The sequence below is a fragment of the Triturus cristatus genome, chromosome 1_1 (assembly GCF_964204655.1).
Source record: "Triturus cristatus chromosome 1_1, aTriCri1.1, whole genome shotgun sequence".
NCBI lineage: Eukaryota > Metazoa > Chordata > Amphibia > Caudata > Salamandridae > Triturus > Triturus cristatus.
The window spans coordinates 466,390,185-466,409,384 of NC_140579.1; the positions used below are offsets into that span (position 1 = coordinate 466,390,185).

The 19,200-nt window shown below is 41.7% G+C and overlaps 1 protein-coding gene across 6 annotated transcripts in view; it reads left to right on the plus strand.

The window, feature by feature from the left end:
• The window catches only part of LOC146870432 (E3 ubiquitin-protein ligase TRIM39-like), a 438,014-nt gene that overhangs the window by 302,109 nt on the left and 116,705 nt on the right, over positions 1–19,200 (plus strand). For 2 of the 6 annotated variants that reach the window (XM_085640921.1, XM_085640920.1), the window contains exons 4-5: positions 8,373–8,393; positions 11,153–11,817. In XM_085640921.1, coding sequence (XP_085497047.1) covers positions 8,373–8,393; positions 11,153–11,208 — 77 coding nt within the window. In that variant the 3' untranslated portion in view covers positions 11,209–11,817. Of the gene's footprint in view, positions 1–8,372; positions 8,394–11,152; positions 11,824–19,200 lie in introns of those variants that run through there. The other 4 variants (XM_085640916.1, XM_085640917.1, XM_085640918.1 and 1 more) reach the window with 3 other exon arrangements.

Genomic DNA, 19,200 nt, shown 5'->3' on the forward strand with positions numbered 1-19,200 from the left:
CCGCTATTCTGTCCAACTGTAGCGCGACTCACACAAACACACCAATCCGGAACGTCTACGTCACTCTTTAATTCTCCAATCCCAGCGCGACTCATACTAAGGCACCAATCCGGAGCGTCTACGTCACCTTGTGATTCTCCACTCCTAGCGCGGCGTACACTAACGCACCAATCCGGAGCGTTCTAAGTTTCCGACTGACTGGCCAATCCCAGCGCAGTCATTATGACGTCAGCAGCCGCTGCCGCAGCTCCTGCTCCTGTCTACCCCTCCTTTACAAATTTCACTCGGTAAGTTTTGTTTCAAATTTACAATTCTGTTAGTAACAACACAAAAACACCACCATTGTCTGCTTTGCTAACCAAGGAATAGCAATAGACCTTTCTCCCGAGAATTCCGTCTTTCCCGAGAGCAGCGCTTACCTCTGCCCTACTACGGAATCGTTTCTTCCGTTGATAAAGTAGCACATCCCTCTACCTTACCCTTCTAACAAGCATTAGCTCACCGTTTCTCCAGATTTAAGACACTTGGTTGGAGACCCAATGCTCCTGAGAAATAAAACTAGAGTTTCACAATTAACCTGAATGCCTTCACATTCACGCACTTTCACACGAGAAAATGTAGTACATTCACACAGAATCCTGTCTTTCCCGAGAACAGCGAACAGTCTGTCCTACTACAGAATTATGACATACGTTGATAAAGTAGCACTTCCCTCTAATTTACCCTTCTAACAAGCTTAGGGAGCACCTATTACCTTTCTAGTGATAAGCGTTATCGGAATGCCATTTGGACTCCTGGTACCTAAGACCAAAACTTCACAGGTGACCTTTACTATAATAAACACTTCTCTCACATGGAAAATGTCTCTAATGGCAACACACGACGATGTCACCGAATCGAACCCAGACAATGCGTCGTGCAACTTCTCTCGTTACACGTTTCCCCTGTGTACCTACAGGGCAACGACAATTCCGTCTTTCCCGAGAACAGCGCTTACCTCTGCTCTACTACGGAACTGTTACAAACTTCCGACTTCCTACATCCCAGAAGCCGTGCAGACCACATAGAACTTGACGCGACTCAACATAGAGTGTTAATACATAAATCAATATCAATCAATAACTAATGATCAGTAAGCAATTTACAAGCTATATTCACCAAACCAAAACAATAACAACCATCATCTTGCTACCAGAAAAACTGATGCAGCGTGGAATGTCAAGTCCTCCCTTCGTCACAGACCAAATATCACAATAGCACATTAACTCAATACATTCATTGGTGGGGCCCATAACACCAACACTCACACTTCATTGATCTGTTCTCCCAGGAGGGATAAGTTTCCATACGCTGACGTGAAAGGAATATCTTTTTACCTAAACCCTAATATACATTGAATACCTCTATTAATTTCAAACCTCGTGATATTCCCCTCATTTGGCGATAAATCAGTTAGTTGAATTTGGGTATTTGGTAATTCAATTCTTTTATTTATACTCTTCTCTCAATCTAATTTCTTCTAAAAAACAACTCAACACATTTGTCTATTAATCAAAGCATCGTTTATCTAATTAATTGAAAATTTTAGAAAATCATCGACCAAACCGTCTGGCTATTAGTCGTCCTCTAAGTCAATCAAGTCGTGGAAAAATCTTTTAATTTATCAAAGTCAGGCCACAATTCAGTCTGTCAAAGATTCATGGAAACAGCTGTCCAGCAGTGTCACCGTCCTCTCCGTCAGCATAACGTCAGGAAATTCGCAGCAAGACAAATCGAAGAAACCTAACGAAAACCCCAACTGACTATTCTACCAACTTTTATAAGGATTGTAATGTCAAAATGTATCAAGAATGAGTTTTAGACAGTTCTGATTGGTGGGTTTGGGGTCGTTCGGTGAAGTTCTCCCATAGTCTATTCGATTAAGTCATCACACTTGCTGGTTCCGGTTTTAAAGACAGTCCTTTGTTTTGTGGTCCTGGCAACTCTCCCAGTACGACCTTGGTTGGTACATCTTGCCTGGGGACAGGACGAGGCACTGTTGCTGGCGGTGGCGCAGGCGCACTTCACCCAAAACCTCGTGAAACGGTAGCAGTCACGTTGTGTGTCTCAGTCAGCCATCTTTTCTTAGGCCCAAAAGGTCAACTTAAGTAAAACAAACGCAAAACGTAATTAAAACATTGAAATGGCTAATAAAATGTTAAACCCTCACTAATTCCCCTATGTGTATGTAATTACCTAGCATGATAGCAACATTTAAAGCGTTTATATTCACCCAGTGATGTCATCTGGTGCAACTTACAATTACGTCACAAAAGCAACATATATCATGCAATATTCTCATTTTCTACCATTAGTATGCGTACATATATTAGTATACAATTAGTTTAGCCATGCAAAAATGCAAATCCCACGTGTAATTCTTTTGTTAATATAATTGGTGAGTTATCACTTCAAACGGATTAATAGTATTACAATTAATAGATTATTCGGATTAATATAAACATGCAGAATGGTGGGGTATACAAAATGTTGTACTACCCGCTCCATCACTCTCTCCAGAGGCAGCACCCCCTAGACTCTGAACTCATAGAGGTCCAATTACAAGAAGGGAAACACCACGGTCCCACTATCCCGGGGTCTCTAACTTCCCCTCTCCCACAACTCACTTTCTGCTTAAAGTTCATTAGAGCCAGCCTAGTGTAGCGCAAACGATCTTTGGCTGTACACAAAATGGCTGCGTCCTTGGCCCTGCCCCAGCGCGGACAGGCGTAGACTGACTTGCTGGAGCCATTAAAAGCCAGAGGCAATCACAAACTACACAAATGAGCACCAAACACTAGAGCACTCACGCTATAGTGCGTATAGAGCGTGCTGGCACTACAAAAATGGCTGCCAATTGAAAGAACTGGCCGGAGATCACACTAACATGGCACCAAATTAAAATCACATAGAAAATCACAACAGAAGCAACAATTAAAAAATTAAGTCAGTAAAAGTAAGATAAAAAACGGCGTTAGCCTACAAGGCCGGCCACGGCACAGTAGTCTCTCCAGGCCCGCATCTGCGCATCCGTGTGTTTAAATGCTGGGGTCAAGCACATACTGCGGTTCATTAAACTAGTACATATGAAATGTTCAATAAAACTAAAATGCACACTTTAATCTGAGTTCACATATATCGATTGACTAAGCAGACATTGCCAAAAGACTATCACAAGTCCTTCTTATTTTGACTAAATACTATTATTCCCTGCGAGCCTGCAATGGTCGTTCTAGCTCTGACTCCCACGGGAGTTATACCTATAATGGAGTTGGCCACCCCTCTATCCTGGATTGTATCATAGTAGAAACCAGGATGTGGGGCCAGGTTAAGGACTTCATTGTCCAGTCGCGCCATGATAGTGATCATAATGCTTTAATACTTGAACTCACTTTGCCAACGACTAGGGATCAACCAGCAGAAGCATCCACTATTGATCACAGACTGACACTAACCAACAACAGGCCAAAAGTCAGGTGGACATGGCTAGAAAAATCGCATGAAGAAATGGCTTTCCTACTTGAAGCCAATGCACCCAACCTTGAGGCCATGTCAGAGCTTGTAAAGTCAGGAGGCATCGCTGCCTCCCGTGCAGAGGTTGCAAAGATCAATGAGTCCACCACCTCAAAGCTGGAGGAGGTGTTTTGGACGGCGTGTGCAAGGGGACATGGGAGGAAGCCGAAGCATTCATGGTTCAATGGTAGTTGTCGGGTGGCAAAAAAGGCATTGATAGAGGCCATAAAATCCAAGTGTAATATTGAAGTAAAATCAGCAAGGTCCCTCTATAAAACCACCATTGCATCTGCTAAAACAGCATGGGAAATGGATCAATGGGATAGTTTCAAACTGGCCCTGGAGACAAGAGATATGAGAACATTTTGGATCATTATATCTACAGGTAGCAACAAAGGACAGGCGACCTTCAGGCCAAACATAGCGGCTGATAGTTGGAAAGAGCATTTTTTTGGCTCTTCTTTATGCCTCATTTGCTGTTGAGGCCAGTAGCCTGACTCCAGCTAATCCGACCCCCTCGGTTTCTGAAATAGCTATCCCCAAGATCACTCTGTCAGAAGTCACAATAGCCCTTAGGGGCCGATTCCAATCCGGGTCGGAAGGGCACTAAACGTGATCCGGCCAGAAAAAATTTGCGCCGTACGCGTGTTTTCCGCCCGACTCCTACAGCTCTACGAGGGAGCAAGTACGATGCGAGCTACATGAAATTCACCGACCGACTCGTTTCCGGGTCCGAACCGCTCCGTACGTCTCGGTCGCAAGCTAACCGTGGCGTGCAATGGATGTGATTCACAACCGAGCCAGTACGGTGCACACGTCGGACAACCTGTGCTCGCTAATCGTCCGGGTGGTTGCCTTTGGGGATCCGTGTCGGACCCCATGTCACCCGCAGCCCTACGGCTCGGACACAGGGGGAGACCCATGGGTCTCCCCAACACAGGCATGTACGGTGCGGATGGCACCGACACGTACTCACTGTAGGGGGCGCATTTGTCCGCGACGCACCCATTCAGGCAATGGGAGCCCATGTACGCGTCGTACAACCGGCTCTCATTGACTTCTATGGGAGTCCGACTGCATACGGCCGCATCGTACTTGCTCGGTCGGACTGCAGGACTCCTGCTCGGTCGGAAAACACTCCGGATCCGGCTCGGTCGGAGTGCTTTCCGACCCAGGTCGGAATCGGCCCCTTAGTAGAATAGTTCCTGGGAAAGCTGTATGCCTGAACAAGATACCAGAGATCTTTATAGGGCAGAACCCAAGATTTGGGGTCCTTATTTTTGGGTGTTTGTTAATGCCATTTTACAGGGAATGGCCCTTCCTGCAACCTGGCCAGGTGCTGAGATCCTTCCGGTATACAAAAAGGGATCACCTCTATTACCTACAAACTACAGACCGATCAGTTTGATCGATGTTTCCCAAAAAGTATTTTCCAGGATTTTATTAGATCATCTGCAATCCTGGTTGGAGGAACATAAGATCATGGCCCCCTTGCAGGCCGGCTTTAGAGAAAAAACATTAACAATAGACCAGATTTTCAGGCTCCAACTCCTTTATCAGAAAACAGTACATCTCGAATGAGATAGCCTGTATTTGGTCTTTGTGGACCTCAAGAGTGCATTTGACCTGGTACCCAGAGATGCTTTGTTGAGGGTTCTGAGTGAACTAGGACTACCCCTCTATCTTTTGGATGTATTGAGAAGATTACACAATGGTAACCATGCCCAAATTAGGTATGGGAAAAATGGGGAACTCACGCCGCCCATCCCTGTCAACAGAGGAGTAAGACAGGGATGTGTGCTTGCCCCTACCTTGTTCTGCATCTACATCAATTGACTAGTAAGTGCACTGAGTGAACTTAAGGACATAGACGCCCCCAAACTAGCGCACAAGCTAATTCCAACCATGATGTTTGCAGACGATTCCTTCTTATGGGTATCCAGAGAATTTTAGACGGGTTTTGTGAGTTCTGTTCGTCTATGGGGTTGGAGATCAACATCCAAAAAACAAAATGTATGGTCTTCAACCCCAATAGATCAACCCGCCCTAACCCATGCATGAACGGTGCTCCCCTAGAGCAGGTATCTATATTTGACTACCTGGGCCTTACACTTACTGAAAAAATGGCCTGGGGGCCTCAAATAGATAAGTCAAATCTTAAACTGGCTCAGACGGCAGGTGGCCTGGCCAAGTTTCATAGAAAGTCATTCCACAAGCCGGTTAGTTTAGTCATGGAGATCTATAAAACCCAGCTTAGGAGTGCTGCCCTATATGGGGCTGAACTCTGGGGGCACTCTCACCTTAGGCCCATTGTTAAAACAGAGAACAACTTTCTTAGGCAGTTATTCAGATTACCGATGAGTTCCCCTCTGATTCCACTGCGTATGGATTTAGGGGTGAGACCCATCGCAGAGGAAATTGGCTGCAGACCTCTACACTTTTGGCGGTGCATCTGGGTGACACCAGAACTGGTCAAGTACAGATCTGAGCTCTCAGAAATTTCGAGACTCACCGGCATAGGAAAGCTGTCATGGTTTGCACATATTAGGGAAGGTCTTTGTGCAATTGGCAGAGACGATCGTTGGGATAATCCAGATACAGCCTATTCTGAGAATCTCGCGTAAACAATTAGTTACCAGTTGTTGGGGTGACAAACTCTATAAACTCCATGAAGATTGTATCACTGGTTCTCTTACATCAAACTTTCTGGATGTGAAGGTTACGTAGAATATTGAGCCATGCCTAGATGAAATCCGACTGGCATTAGCCAGGAAACTGTATGAGCAGTTTCGGCATGGCTGCCTTCCCTTGGGTTCCATCACCAACATCCCATCATTGCTGACGATGTTCCAGGGCCAAGTGCTGCATCCGGATCCCAAATCCCTTCAATTGTCAGCTAGGCTCCTGAGCACAGAGTTTTTTTTACCTGAATCTGTCCTCAGAGTGTAGAGACATCCTTTCCCAGGCTCATGCTCAGAGTACCAACAAGACATACCAAATAAAGTTGAAGAGGTTCTGACTTTGGTGCCAAAAATCGGGAGTTCACCCTTTCTCTTCCTCGGCTCAGGAGATTCTTCCTTATATCCTTTCCTTGGCAAAAGCTGGTTTAGCTCATGCATCCATCAAAGTTCATCTTGCAGCCATCTCTCGTTTCAGAAGAACGTCTTCAGGCCCTTCTCTATGGTCAGTAAGGATAATAAAACAATTTATGAAGGGGCTTTTTCTGGTTTTTCCTCCGATCAAACCTCCTCCTCCACTCTTCCACCTTAATATAGTCTTGGCTCAGCTCATGAAACCTCCTTTCGAGCCTTATAAGGCACCATAAACCAATGTATAGACAGTGATACTTGGTAGTGGGTGGTTGGTAAAAAAGAATAGGAAATCTTGGGAAACCTTAGCCTCATTGTAAATGAACTTTGAATTATGTCTGCACATTAATTGTACTTACAGAGGGAGAATGTTACAGCTCCTTTTGGACAAAATCACTGTAAATCCATGGTCTAGGAGGTACTCTCTTCCAGAAACTTTTAGAAAGATGGCATCTGGTTCAAGTTTGGTGTCTCTGGAATCCAAATTTTAAATGCTAAGTTATGGTGGAGTCGGATTTTAAATTACGAAAGTTGGCATTTTCTTGCCTTATCCATTGGTGCCTGCAGTCTATCTGACTGGGTGTAGTGGGCAGCGGGGCTTTTGAATATTCCTCCTAGACAGCCACACATAATGGAAGTTTAGGTGTGACTGGGTGGGACATCACTGGCAGGATGGGAGGGAGGAGTTGGATCCAGCCTCACTTACACCTGAATAGGCTGTGTTGTGTCTCCCCAAAAAGAGCCTAACGACTGCATTCTCACTTCAACCAGCTAGGAGCAAGGGCACACAATATCTAGAAGCAGCTCCCACCTTTCAGAACCAGGACATCAGGATATAAAAAGGAGACCTCAGACACCAACTCTTCAGTACACTTCTGGACCTGTAGGTACTCTGCCAGGAAGGGGGAGTGCTGTACTGCTGAAGAACTGCCACTCTGCTGAGCAGCTATGTTTCCTGTATACAAAAACAGGTCTCCTACACAGTGAGCAAGACAATGCATGATCTTTACAACAACACAAATCACCAATGCACACACTAAGGGATTTTACTCAAATTAGACTGTTTGATTCCATCTTGAAAATCTCCAGAAATGCTCATTTTCAGATTTATAACCTATTTTTGGCTGTCTGAGAAGACATTTCAAAAGAAAACATTTACAAATGATAGTAGGGTTTTAAAATAGTTTTGAGGCTTACAAAATCTGAACATATTGTTTCTTACATATCTTTGAAGTGTTTGTATAAACTGCATTGAATGTATTACTATTTTATAGACCCCTCACCGTTATATTGCAAGGACCTTAATGCATTTGCTAAAAAAAACAAAAAAACAGGACAATGCTTGAGAGGTTTTAGAAAAGTACAAGAAGTGTGAATGTGACAGATCAGTTTGAAACACGTAAACTATCTATGACTATATGAACAGAAATCTCTCATGAATATCCTATTTTCACACATTTTGCAAAATGTAATAAGAATATAAAAAAAATTCTCCCAGGTAGCTAATACTACCCTTTCTGTGTTGTCTTTATCTGTCTAGTTTCACCAGTAGGCAATGTAGAAATATTTGACACATCCTGAAAACAAGATTACATTAGACTTCTCTATATGTTCTCTGATGGGTATTTTAATTAAGGCAATATGTAAGTTTATAAATTGAGCAGTAAAACATGGATCTTGTATAACATGTCATTCTAGTGAGCTCATATTAGTTTGTTTTTGTGTACACAGACAATCTCCAAAAAGAAAAAGGTGAGTGTGATGGTCTTTCTATTAATACAGCGGCATTGGATGCTTTATGATCTCTTGAAGTGGTATTTTGCTGTCACTGTACACGGTAGATCATCTATCCCAGTTCATGCATGGAAATAGTTTTTGTGGCACCATAATCAGGAACCTTAGTGGCTTCTTGCCTAAAGCTCTCAACTTCTGAAATCCTTCTATTTGTAGATGCTCTGATTCTGGAATATTGTCTAGAAAGACATTAACAGTTTCTGAAATTAGTACTGAAATGAAAAATGGGCTAGAAGACTGAAATACAAACATTCCCTTCTCTTGATTAATATCCTACTGTAAGTGAAGGGCCCAATGTCACATTGCTTTCCTCTCCTAGACCATTAGGTTGTACTGACTCCATTGGATTTGCTCTACTGTTTTCAGCTACTAGATATGTACCAGGTTTTCTTATGAAAAGTTCCAATTGTGCTTCTGATTATTTGGACCCATTCCACTGAGTTGATGTAATTTCTATTTGGCATCTGACAGGGTTTGATCCTTGTCTGTCTTAGGGTTGCCTTGCCTCTATATCTAAGAATAAGCATCTTCATAACCTTGTAAACTGGGCAATATCAGGCTTGTTGTGGAAGAACGTCTTTCTAGTTTCCTGCAGCATATAGGAGAGCAGAGAGGTGTCATTTACAGTTTGGCAGATAATGGGAACCGTCAAAAACTGACAAATGCTCCACCCTGTCAATCTTGTGAATCCCTTTGATTTAAAGTTGGCTCCCCTGGTTGAAAACCACGGTCTGGTGGCCTACCTATCACTGGCCACCAGGTCATATTTATGGATTCCTCGCCATATTTAGAGGATAGCTGTTATAACAAAATTTCCAATCTCAGAAAAGTCATGTGAGGCTTTCCAGACCTCAGTTTGTAAATCTATAAGTGACATAAGGTACAAAATTCCCTGTGCATTATAGTCAGTGATTCTTCATTAACAAACTTCCACCTTTTGTAGGTTTTTATTTCAATACTAAAGATTTTCATGAACAGGCTAAACAAATACATTGTGGCTCTATCGGGTTCTCTATATTTAGTCGGACAATTTTTCAGGAGCTGCACTATAGGATTAAGATGGGAATATTATGTTACATTCTACAGATTTGTATGGCGCAAGTTATCACTCGAGGGTATCCAGGTACTGGAGCAGGAGCATAGGTCTGGTTGTGCCGGAGCAGGAGCTGAGGATTTACATTGTTATTGTGGCCTTCATTTTAGCATTTCTTTTCAGTTCAAGTAAGCTTAATAGCATCTTAGTGTAGGATTCGTACAAGATAGGTGGCTGAACAGCATCCATTCACTTTTCATCATCAAGAAGCAGCTGAAATATTCCAAGATTTCCCAACTGACACATCTGAGAAGTATAGTCTTGGCTTACAAGTTATACCTTATTGCTGCTGATGTGAGTAGGAATACATTTAATCTATTCTAGGGGATACATAAGAAGCAAATAGAGGAATTAGACAGAGACAGAACTATGGTAAAGGGATGAAACTCAATGAAAATAAGATTTCTAAAGCGCAACTTTGACCTGGGGGTATTTGGGGGTGGAATCAGACTGAGAGACAGAGTTTGTTTAAGGAAAAATGGGGAGACGCTATTTAGTGAATAGCCAGGTTTTTAGGTTTTTCCTGAATTCTAATAGGTTTGCTTTGTTCTTGACTTCTATGGGGAGCAACTTCCAAAGCCACGCTGTGCAGATGCCCAGACATGGGTCCCATGCTCTCCATGCCACTGGAATCAAGCTATCCTGGCTGAAGAGGGGTGCAACCCTGAAACCGGTCCTAGGATGCTTGTTTCCAGTCCAGGGAGGACCTGGCTTGGCTGTTCGGGCTGGATTGTTCCCATGAGGCACAGGCTCAAGACTGATTTGCATATGGCTGAGTTCAAACTGGAACGGCATGGTGAGCAAAAAAACGATGGATTTAGGCCCAGATCTCTGTACTGGGGTGAATGTATGACATTGTTCTGCATTCTGTCCATCAACTGTTGTTTTTGCTTTTGTCACCCCGAGTGGGAAGGGTATGCCCAGACGTGGGTCCCATGCTCTCCATGCCACTGGAATCAAGCTATCCTGGCTGAAGAGGGGTGAAACCCTGAAACCGGTCCTAGGATGCTTGTTTCCAGTCCAGGGAGGACCTGGCTTGGCTGTTCGGGCTGGATTGTTCCCATGAGGCACAGGCTCAAGACTGATTTGCATATGGCTGAGTTCAAACTGGAACGGCATGCTGAGCAAAAAAACGATGGATTTAGGCCCAGATCTCTGTACTGGGGTGAATGTATGACATTGTTCTGCATTCTGTCCATCAACTGTTGGTTTTGCTTTTGCCAATGTAACTGGGCCAGGGGTTGGGGTGATGGAGCAAGGTTTTTACTTTAAAACCCAATGCCTGTTTCATTTTCGCATGTTATAACTAAAAGTACTACTGATTAATTATTAAGTATTAAAAGTTTGTCAAAAGTTGTCTAATCAACCTTATTAACAAGAGAATTACATGTGGGAAGGCTATTGCATGGCTACAATAATAAGTGAATTAAGTTGGTGAGCAAACTGACAGAAATTGATGTTGCTTATGTGATGTTATTGTGTTTGCGCTTATAATTAATTATTAATGGCTTTTGATGTCGCAAATGGCTAGATAAATGCACACACATAAGGGTATTAGCAGGGGACTAACACTGTATAATCATTTCCGTGCAGTAATTCTGTTTTATGTTTATTTTTGCTTAAGTTGTCCAATGTGGCCTACCCGAAAATGGCTACCATCTACAGCCTGCACTCGAGTAGATGGAAATTTACAAAAAGGCTTCGCTCTGCCTGTGACCTTGCACCTCCGATGAACTGAAAAGCCATAAGCATGATGACAAGTCCGGGACATCTGCCAAGAGCCCCTGGAAGACGGAGAAGTTGCAAAAGTTGAAATATTGACTACACGAACTTGTTATGATCCCATCATTTGAAACAAATTTATCCGGTAGAGACATCCGTAAATGTATCGAAATTAGTCATGAACATTCAATTTTCTATTCATTATTTGGGACAATCTATGCGTGAGAAAATCTTGCATAATATCGAAAAAGTACCAAGATGACATTATTTCCGCCATTCATCCGTTCTGAACAAAGAAATGTAACTTTATAGAATGTAAATTTAGTATAAATATGAGCAGACTAGAGAGGTCTAGCGCCACTTCTCCCCGAGCAGACGATTTGAGGTCCCTATGCTGACGAAGAGGACGGTGACTCTACATGACTGCAAGAAACTCTGTTTCTTCTACTGAGGACCGGTTCTGACTTAGGATCTGACATTTAGACAGAATAGGTAAATATGAGAGAAATGAATTTTGCATTTAATTGGCTTTTCCAACAATTTTAGATAAAATGAACAATCTGTTTGAATTTCTGTCTCGGGTGGTTATTTCTTGTCATGTTTATTGAATTTATTTGTGTATTCTATGAAATGTTCTTGGCTAGATTTACAAGCAACTAAGCAGATGCCATTGACCTCAAAGTACAGGCAGATCGGATATGCTTTAGTGAAAGGTGTTTCTCCTTTACAGGGCACGGATAGAGTGATTTAGGATGAAAGTTGGTGTAATGGGCCCCACCAGCGTGTGATGTGTGTATGCGTGTGTGACTGTGAAATCATTCCGTCCGTGGAAGTAGAGGAGATTCGGAAGCTCTGATCTGCACCAGGGGTGCAGGATTAAGTTTGGGGATACCCAGCAGTAATCACGCTGCCACGTTCTGCAGTGTCTGCAACTTGTGCAAAAAACGTTGTTGAATGTTGATGAAGAGTGCATTGCAGTAATGCAACTAATAGGAAATGAGAGCCATAACTACAGTTTTTTGCAAGGTCATTGGAACGTAGGGCAGGACTTTTCTGAGGATTTTCAAGATATAAAAGCAGGAAGATGTAGTATGATTTATCCGTCCTTCGAAGGATAGCTTAGTGTTGATAATTAGTCCCAAATCTTTTACTTCACTCCTTGGGGTAGGCAGGGTTCCAAGTTCTTGAGACCACCAGTCAGGAGACCAAAAGGATGGGTTATTGCCAAACAGTAAAACCTCAGTTTTTGAGGAGTTGAACTTCAGGTAGCTATTCCGCATCCAGTTGCTATGTGGAGCATGCAACCGTGAAATTGAACTGCCGTGGCCTCAGGGTTACCTGCTATCGACACAACAATCTGCGTGTCATCAGCGTAGGAGACCAGCACAAAACCATGAGATTTGATCGGTGCTGCCAGCGGGGTAACATACAGATTAAATAGAGTGGGGCTCAGGAATGAACCCTGGGGCACTGCGCAAGGCAGTGAGAAAGCTGGTGAGGTAAAGTCTCCTAAAGACACTGTTTGAATTTGGTCGACTAGGAACGGTGTTAAGAATTTGAGTGCTTTGTCGTTTATACCAAACGATTCACGTTGGTCGATTGGGAGAGTATGGTTAAGTGTGTTGAACGTGGTCGAAAATTCTAATAAGAGCAGGCCCGCCCCTGCGATCTGCTGTCTGTTTGACTTCCTCAGTGGCTGTGATCAGTGCCAGCTCAGTGCTGTGGTGAAGACGGAATCCTAACTGAGTTGGATCGAGACACTAATTATTGTCTATAAAAGTCGTCAGCCCCTGATTGTTGGTCTCTTGGCTATCATTTAAAGTGGTAATATGGGCCTTTATTTAACCTTGGATCCCTCACAGACTGTACCTGATGGTGATTCTGTAAGAGACCTCGGAAGGGACACAGACAGTGTGGATCATTCAGATAAAAATAGCATTCCCCTTCCTGTCCTTGCCTAGAACTTTAATAGACATTAATCCCTTTGCTGTTCTGCTAGGACTAGCCCAGTATGCTGAAATGCTTTTAGATATAACCAGAATATTGTCAGAAATGACCTAAAATGGTATTAGGAGAAATGGCTCTGTCCACAGTGACGAAACAGAAAGTAAGTCAACTATTGTTTTTGTATTGTGTTGTCTTTTAGTGGCACTCATTTGAATCAAGAAAGTAACAAGGGCAGCTATTTTGGGATTTAGGCTCATCATTGTTTTTTTATGCGTCATTTATGACCTCTATAGCTCTTTTCTTATTTCGATCTTTAATGATATTGTGAAATATATATTGTATGCACCATATTATGAAAGTATCATGTATTCTGAATGAGTGCACAGACACAATTTTTTCACACAGCCACTAACTTGGTTGTAGGTTTTGTAATGTTCTAAATGCACATTAATTTGTTCTGTTCAATGCTGACTGTCAAATGCTCATTGTGGTGTGACACTTTTGAGCTCATCATTTTTAATATCATGCCCTTAATTCTTGTAAATTGCTTGAATTTAGAGAATTTCACCACAGTTGCTATAATATTGAAGAGAGGAACAAGTCTTGAAAGTTTGCCTTTGAAATTTGGAGGAATGGAGTATTAAATCTGCACAAGTAACACATTTGTTGTCCCTATTTCAGAAACTCTCCAGAAGGAAAAAGGTATGTGAAATTGCATTGATACAAAGGTGAGAGCAAGAACAAATCAAGTCAAGATAGAGTACTTCTGTTAAGCAACTTGCCTGAAGAATGTTACTGCCTATTTTGCATCATTTGTTTATAATGATGTTGGGAGCTATATTTTGCTTTATAGAGGGACTATTAGCCAGACTATGTCTCCTTTATACAAAAACAGAAGGCTCCTACGCAAGGCCAGGCCCACTCTGCACCACAACACTAAACACCAAGACACACACTAAACACCAAGACAGACACTCAATTTAGACACTTCAACTCCATCTTGAAAAAATATTCAGAAATGCCCATTTTCAAATTCATAAATGAAGTTTTGGCTATTCCAGAAGACAGTAGAATTTCCAAATGATTGTAGGTTTAAAAAAAATACTTTTAAGGTTCACAAAATCTTAACGTTTTGTTTATTTCATATCCTTGAAGCCTTTCTATAGAATGCATTGAATTTATTACTTATTTACAGACCCACTAACCAATATAGTGCAAGTCAACTTGATATTCATATACTTGACTGAGGAATTTGGAAAAGTATACGAATTGTGAATGTAATAGGTCAGTTTGAAATGCATAGATTATCTATGACTACACAAACAGAAATATCACTTGAATAGTACATTTCAGACATTTTGCAAAAAGTAATAAAAATATTTAGAAACTCCTACCTGATAGCTAAATACTACCCTTTCTGAGTTGTCTTTATCTGTCAAGTTTCACCAGTAGGCAATGTAGAAATAAATTACACATCTTCAAAACAAGAATACATTATCCTTCTCTATATTTTCACTGATAGATGATTTAATTAAAGCAAGAGGTAACTTTATAAATTGAGCAATAAGTGATGGATATTATATTAAAACAAATTCTAAGGAGCTCATGTTAAGTTTTTTTTGTGTACACAGATAATCTCCAAAAAGATAAAGGTGAGTGTGATGGTCATTCTATTAATACAGTGGCATTTGATGCTTTATGAACTCTTCAAGTGGTATTTTGCTGTTGCTGTACACTGTAGATCATCAATCCCAGTTTAACCTTGGACACTGTTTTTATGGCATCATAACATGGAACCTTAGTGGCATCTTGCCTAAAGCTCTCAAATTTTGATATCCTTTTATTCCTAGATGCTCTGATTCTGGAATATTGTCTACAAAGACATTAACAGATTCTGAAACGAGTGCTGAAATAGAGGAATACAATACACATTTCCTCTTCTCCTCCTCACATTACTGGGCTTGGTTGACAGTTGGGCTTTTGTGTATTCCTCCTAGGCAGCCACACATAATGGGAGATTAAGTGTCACTGTATGAGCTATCAAAGGCAGGTTGGGAGTGAGGAGTTGTGCACCGCTTCGTTTACATCTGACTAGGCTGTGTCGTGTCTCACCACAAAGGACCAACGGCCGTGCATTGTTTCTTCAGCCAGCTTGGAGCCAGGGCAGGGGAGGGATGGAATTTTCTGCTCTTTAAAGACAATGTCTAGAAGCTTCTATCACCTTTCAGAACCAGGGCATCAAGATATAAAAAGGCAACCTCAGATACCAAATCTTCAGTACACTTCTGGACCTGGGATACTCTGTCAGGAAAAAGTACTGCTGTGCTGCTGGAGGACTGCCACTCTGATGGACTGCTGCTGTGAAGGAACTGCGGCCCTGCTATGCTGAACTGCTGCCATCTTACCTGGGTGAGAAGGACTGAACCTACATCTTTTGAACCCAGAACACAGAGTGTCTACAAGGGCCAGATGGCTGGCCTCCTGATCTGAAGCCTCAGGCACATAACAGGCTTGGAACCACCATGCACCTGGTGCCTCTGCTGTCTGTGAGTCTAACCTGCCCGGTGGTGCTACCCGAAGTCCTTGACCCTTGGAAGTGGACCTAAGGTGCTTGCCAGCTGAACCAATGCATCTTCTCTGAGTGGCACATCCCCGAGCAAAATAGGCACATCTCATCTGCGGAGTCGCACATCCCTGAGCAGAATGGACGCTTCACCACTGCGGCGTGGATTGGATCCTTCAAAAAGACCCTCTTCACCTCCGCAGTACTCAGGACCGACGCATCATTCTGATGGTGCTGTTCGGGTCATCCACAGACCATGTCCTCGATCTCATGTTGAAGGCAATCTCGACGACAGTGATGGACTGAGTATCGCAGCTCCTCGGAACTGAACCTTTGCCAGCTGAATGCCACATACCCGATACCGGACTTCGCATCATAAGCCCTGTTGACTGGATTCTCAACAACGATGCAACAGGACCTCACACCACAGCCTTGCCACATCTCGAACCAACATATCGCTTCGGCTGCGCTGCACATCTTTTATGCAGATCCACGTAACTCTTTGCAACCAGGATTTCGGGTACTCTGTTCAACAGGCCTAACTGGGTCCCTGTAGCCAGCCTGCACGCCATAACTCAGGACCATTTCATGGATCGCTGGGGTTAAATAGCCACAACAAGCCAAATGCAGCCCTGATTCACGTTCGTGGCGCTTGGCCTGACTAATGCGCTTATGCACTCAGTGCGATTCTAAGCACTTTCGTCCCCAATAGAATATCCAGAAGTATTTTCCAAGTGACTTTTGGCTCAGTAAATTACAAGCATTGAGCTCTCACGTCCTTGCAACTTTTGTCCATACGTTCTGTTTTGGAAGAGCATCCAAAAATACAGCTCTTTATTCCTCTTTCGTGTGACCACTCTCTGCGTATATGGCTGAGCACCCCTGAACAACTCAGACTCCCTCTGCCCCTCTTTAATTACAGGTACTCCGCATTCATCGGACATTACCTTTGATTTTCTCTCTCCCCAAGGCTTTGGGTTTGAGTTTCCCACACACTGTAAGAATTCCAAGAGTATCGGCTGTCCATTTTGTCCACTTGTCCTGAAGAAGACCCGTGTTGATATCCCTAATCAATGCAGATTTTCAGGGTCAAAACATCGACAGCTCCTTTGTCCATGTATTAGGTCCCCTAACGGATTTATTTATATAATTTACTTACCTAGCTAGGGTGACATCCATTATAATTGGACCTTGTCTTTTAGTACTTCCTTGTGTAATTAGTCATACAGAGTTTGTTCACCTTTTTGTAAAATACACTGATTCTGTCACTTTGTCACTTTATTCACCAAATCACTATAATTATGTTCACATGCGCCGTTTTTTAAAAAGGTTATCAGACAGCCTTCATGTCATAACAAAGTAAAATATATATTGTTTTGTCTTTCTTCCGATTTTGCAAATATGAAGTAAAATATTTTTCCATTAGGATTATTTCACTTTCTCTCTATTATATTCAAGTGCGCATTGTTTTCCAATTATTTAATTTGTATTATGTAAACCACAAAGAAATTGTTTGACCCAACGGAATCGATTGTTTATATTGTACATGCCCAGGTTCTGTAGGGTTACTGGGTTACCCCATTGTATTAGATTTTGCACTCCATAACTGTTTGCCTGAACTTGTGGCTTCATCCCAGTCCAGCACAGCCAGATATTCCCAGTTCGAGCTTTATGCTTTTTGGTGCTAGTTTCACTAAAAACTTTAAAATTCAATATCTCGGGTTCTACTAATTGGATTTTTGTTGTTTTATTTATTAAAAGTTACTCTAATTTTCCATCTCTGTTACGGGCTCCTTTTGTGGTGTGTTTCCACTGCTTTACAGTTGGAAGTGTTCCACATATACTTTATACATTGCTCTTGAGTTAAGCCTCACTGCTCTGTGCCAAACTGTCAAGGGGGTGAGGACAGATTAATTGCCTTGATCCATCAAGGGTTGTGGGTGCTGCTTGTCCAGGTCTCACAGCCCAGACAACCACCAACCCAATTTCTTACATGGGACATTTTCAATCTCATCATTTTTAGCATCAATCCTGTAATTATTGGCAATAGCTTGAATTTAGAGAATTATACTTGAGCAAACTTGTCATAATATTCAAGCTTGGAACAACTGTTGAAAGTTTGCCTTTGAAATTTAGAGCAATGGAGTATTAAATCTTACACATTTGTTGTCTCTATTTCAGACATTCTCCAGAAGGAAAACGGTATGTGAAATTGCATTGAAATAAAGGTGAGGGCAAGAACAAATCTAGTCAAGGTAGAGTACTTCGCTTCTCTGAAGATTGTTACTGCCTGTGATGCATCTTTTGCTTATGATGATGTTGTGAACTATATTTGCTCTTTAGAAGGACCATTAGTTGGACTATGTTACCTTTATACAAAAACAGAAGTCTCCTACACAGTGAGCAAAGCAATGCACATTCTTCATCACAACCAAGGGATTTTACTCAAATTAGACTGTTCGACTCCATCTTGAAAATCTCCAGAAATGCTCATTTTCAAATTCATGACCTTTTGTTGGCTATCTGAGCAGACATTTCTAAAGACAAAATGTTCAAATGATAGTAGGGCTTTTTAAAATACTGTTGAGGTTTACAAAATCTGAACATATTGTTTGTTACATATTTTTGAAGACATTATAAACTGCATTGAATGCATTACTACTTTATAGATGCCTCTTATTGTGATATACTACAAAAAAACTGGCCAATGACTTAGGATTTAAGAAAAGTATAAGAATTGTGAATGTTATAGGTCAGTTTGAAATACATTAAGTATCTATGACTACATGAACAGAAATCTTATGAATATCACCTGTACACACATTTTGCAAATCGCAATACGAAATCCTCCCAGATAGCTAATACTGCCATTTCTGAGTTTTCTTTATCTATCAAGTTTCACTTACACATCTTCAAAGCAAGACTAAATTATTCTTCTCTAAATTTTCTCTGATAGGTGATTTAATTAAAACAATAGGTAAGTTTATAAATTGAGCAATAATAGATGGATCTTATATGAAAAGTAATTCTAGAGAGCTCATATTAATTTATTTTTGTGTACACAGACAATCTCCAAAAAAGAAAAAGGTGAGTGTAATGGTATTTCTAATAATACAGCAGCATTGGATGCTTTGTGATCTCTTCAAGGGGTCTTTTGTTGTCACTGTACACAGTAGATCATCAATACCAGTTCAAGCTTGAAAGCTGTTTTTCTGGCATCATAAAAGCTCCCTCATTTTGAATATCTTCTATTCCTAGATGCTCTGATTTTAGAATATTTTCTAGAAAGCAGGCTAAACAAATACATTGCTGCTCTAAAGAGTTTGCTATCTTCAGTTTATCAACTACTCAGGTGCTGCACTAAAAGATTAAGATGGTTATATTATGATATGTTTAACAGATTTGTATGGCGCAGGTTATCACCTGAGGCTATCAGGTAC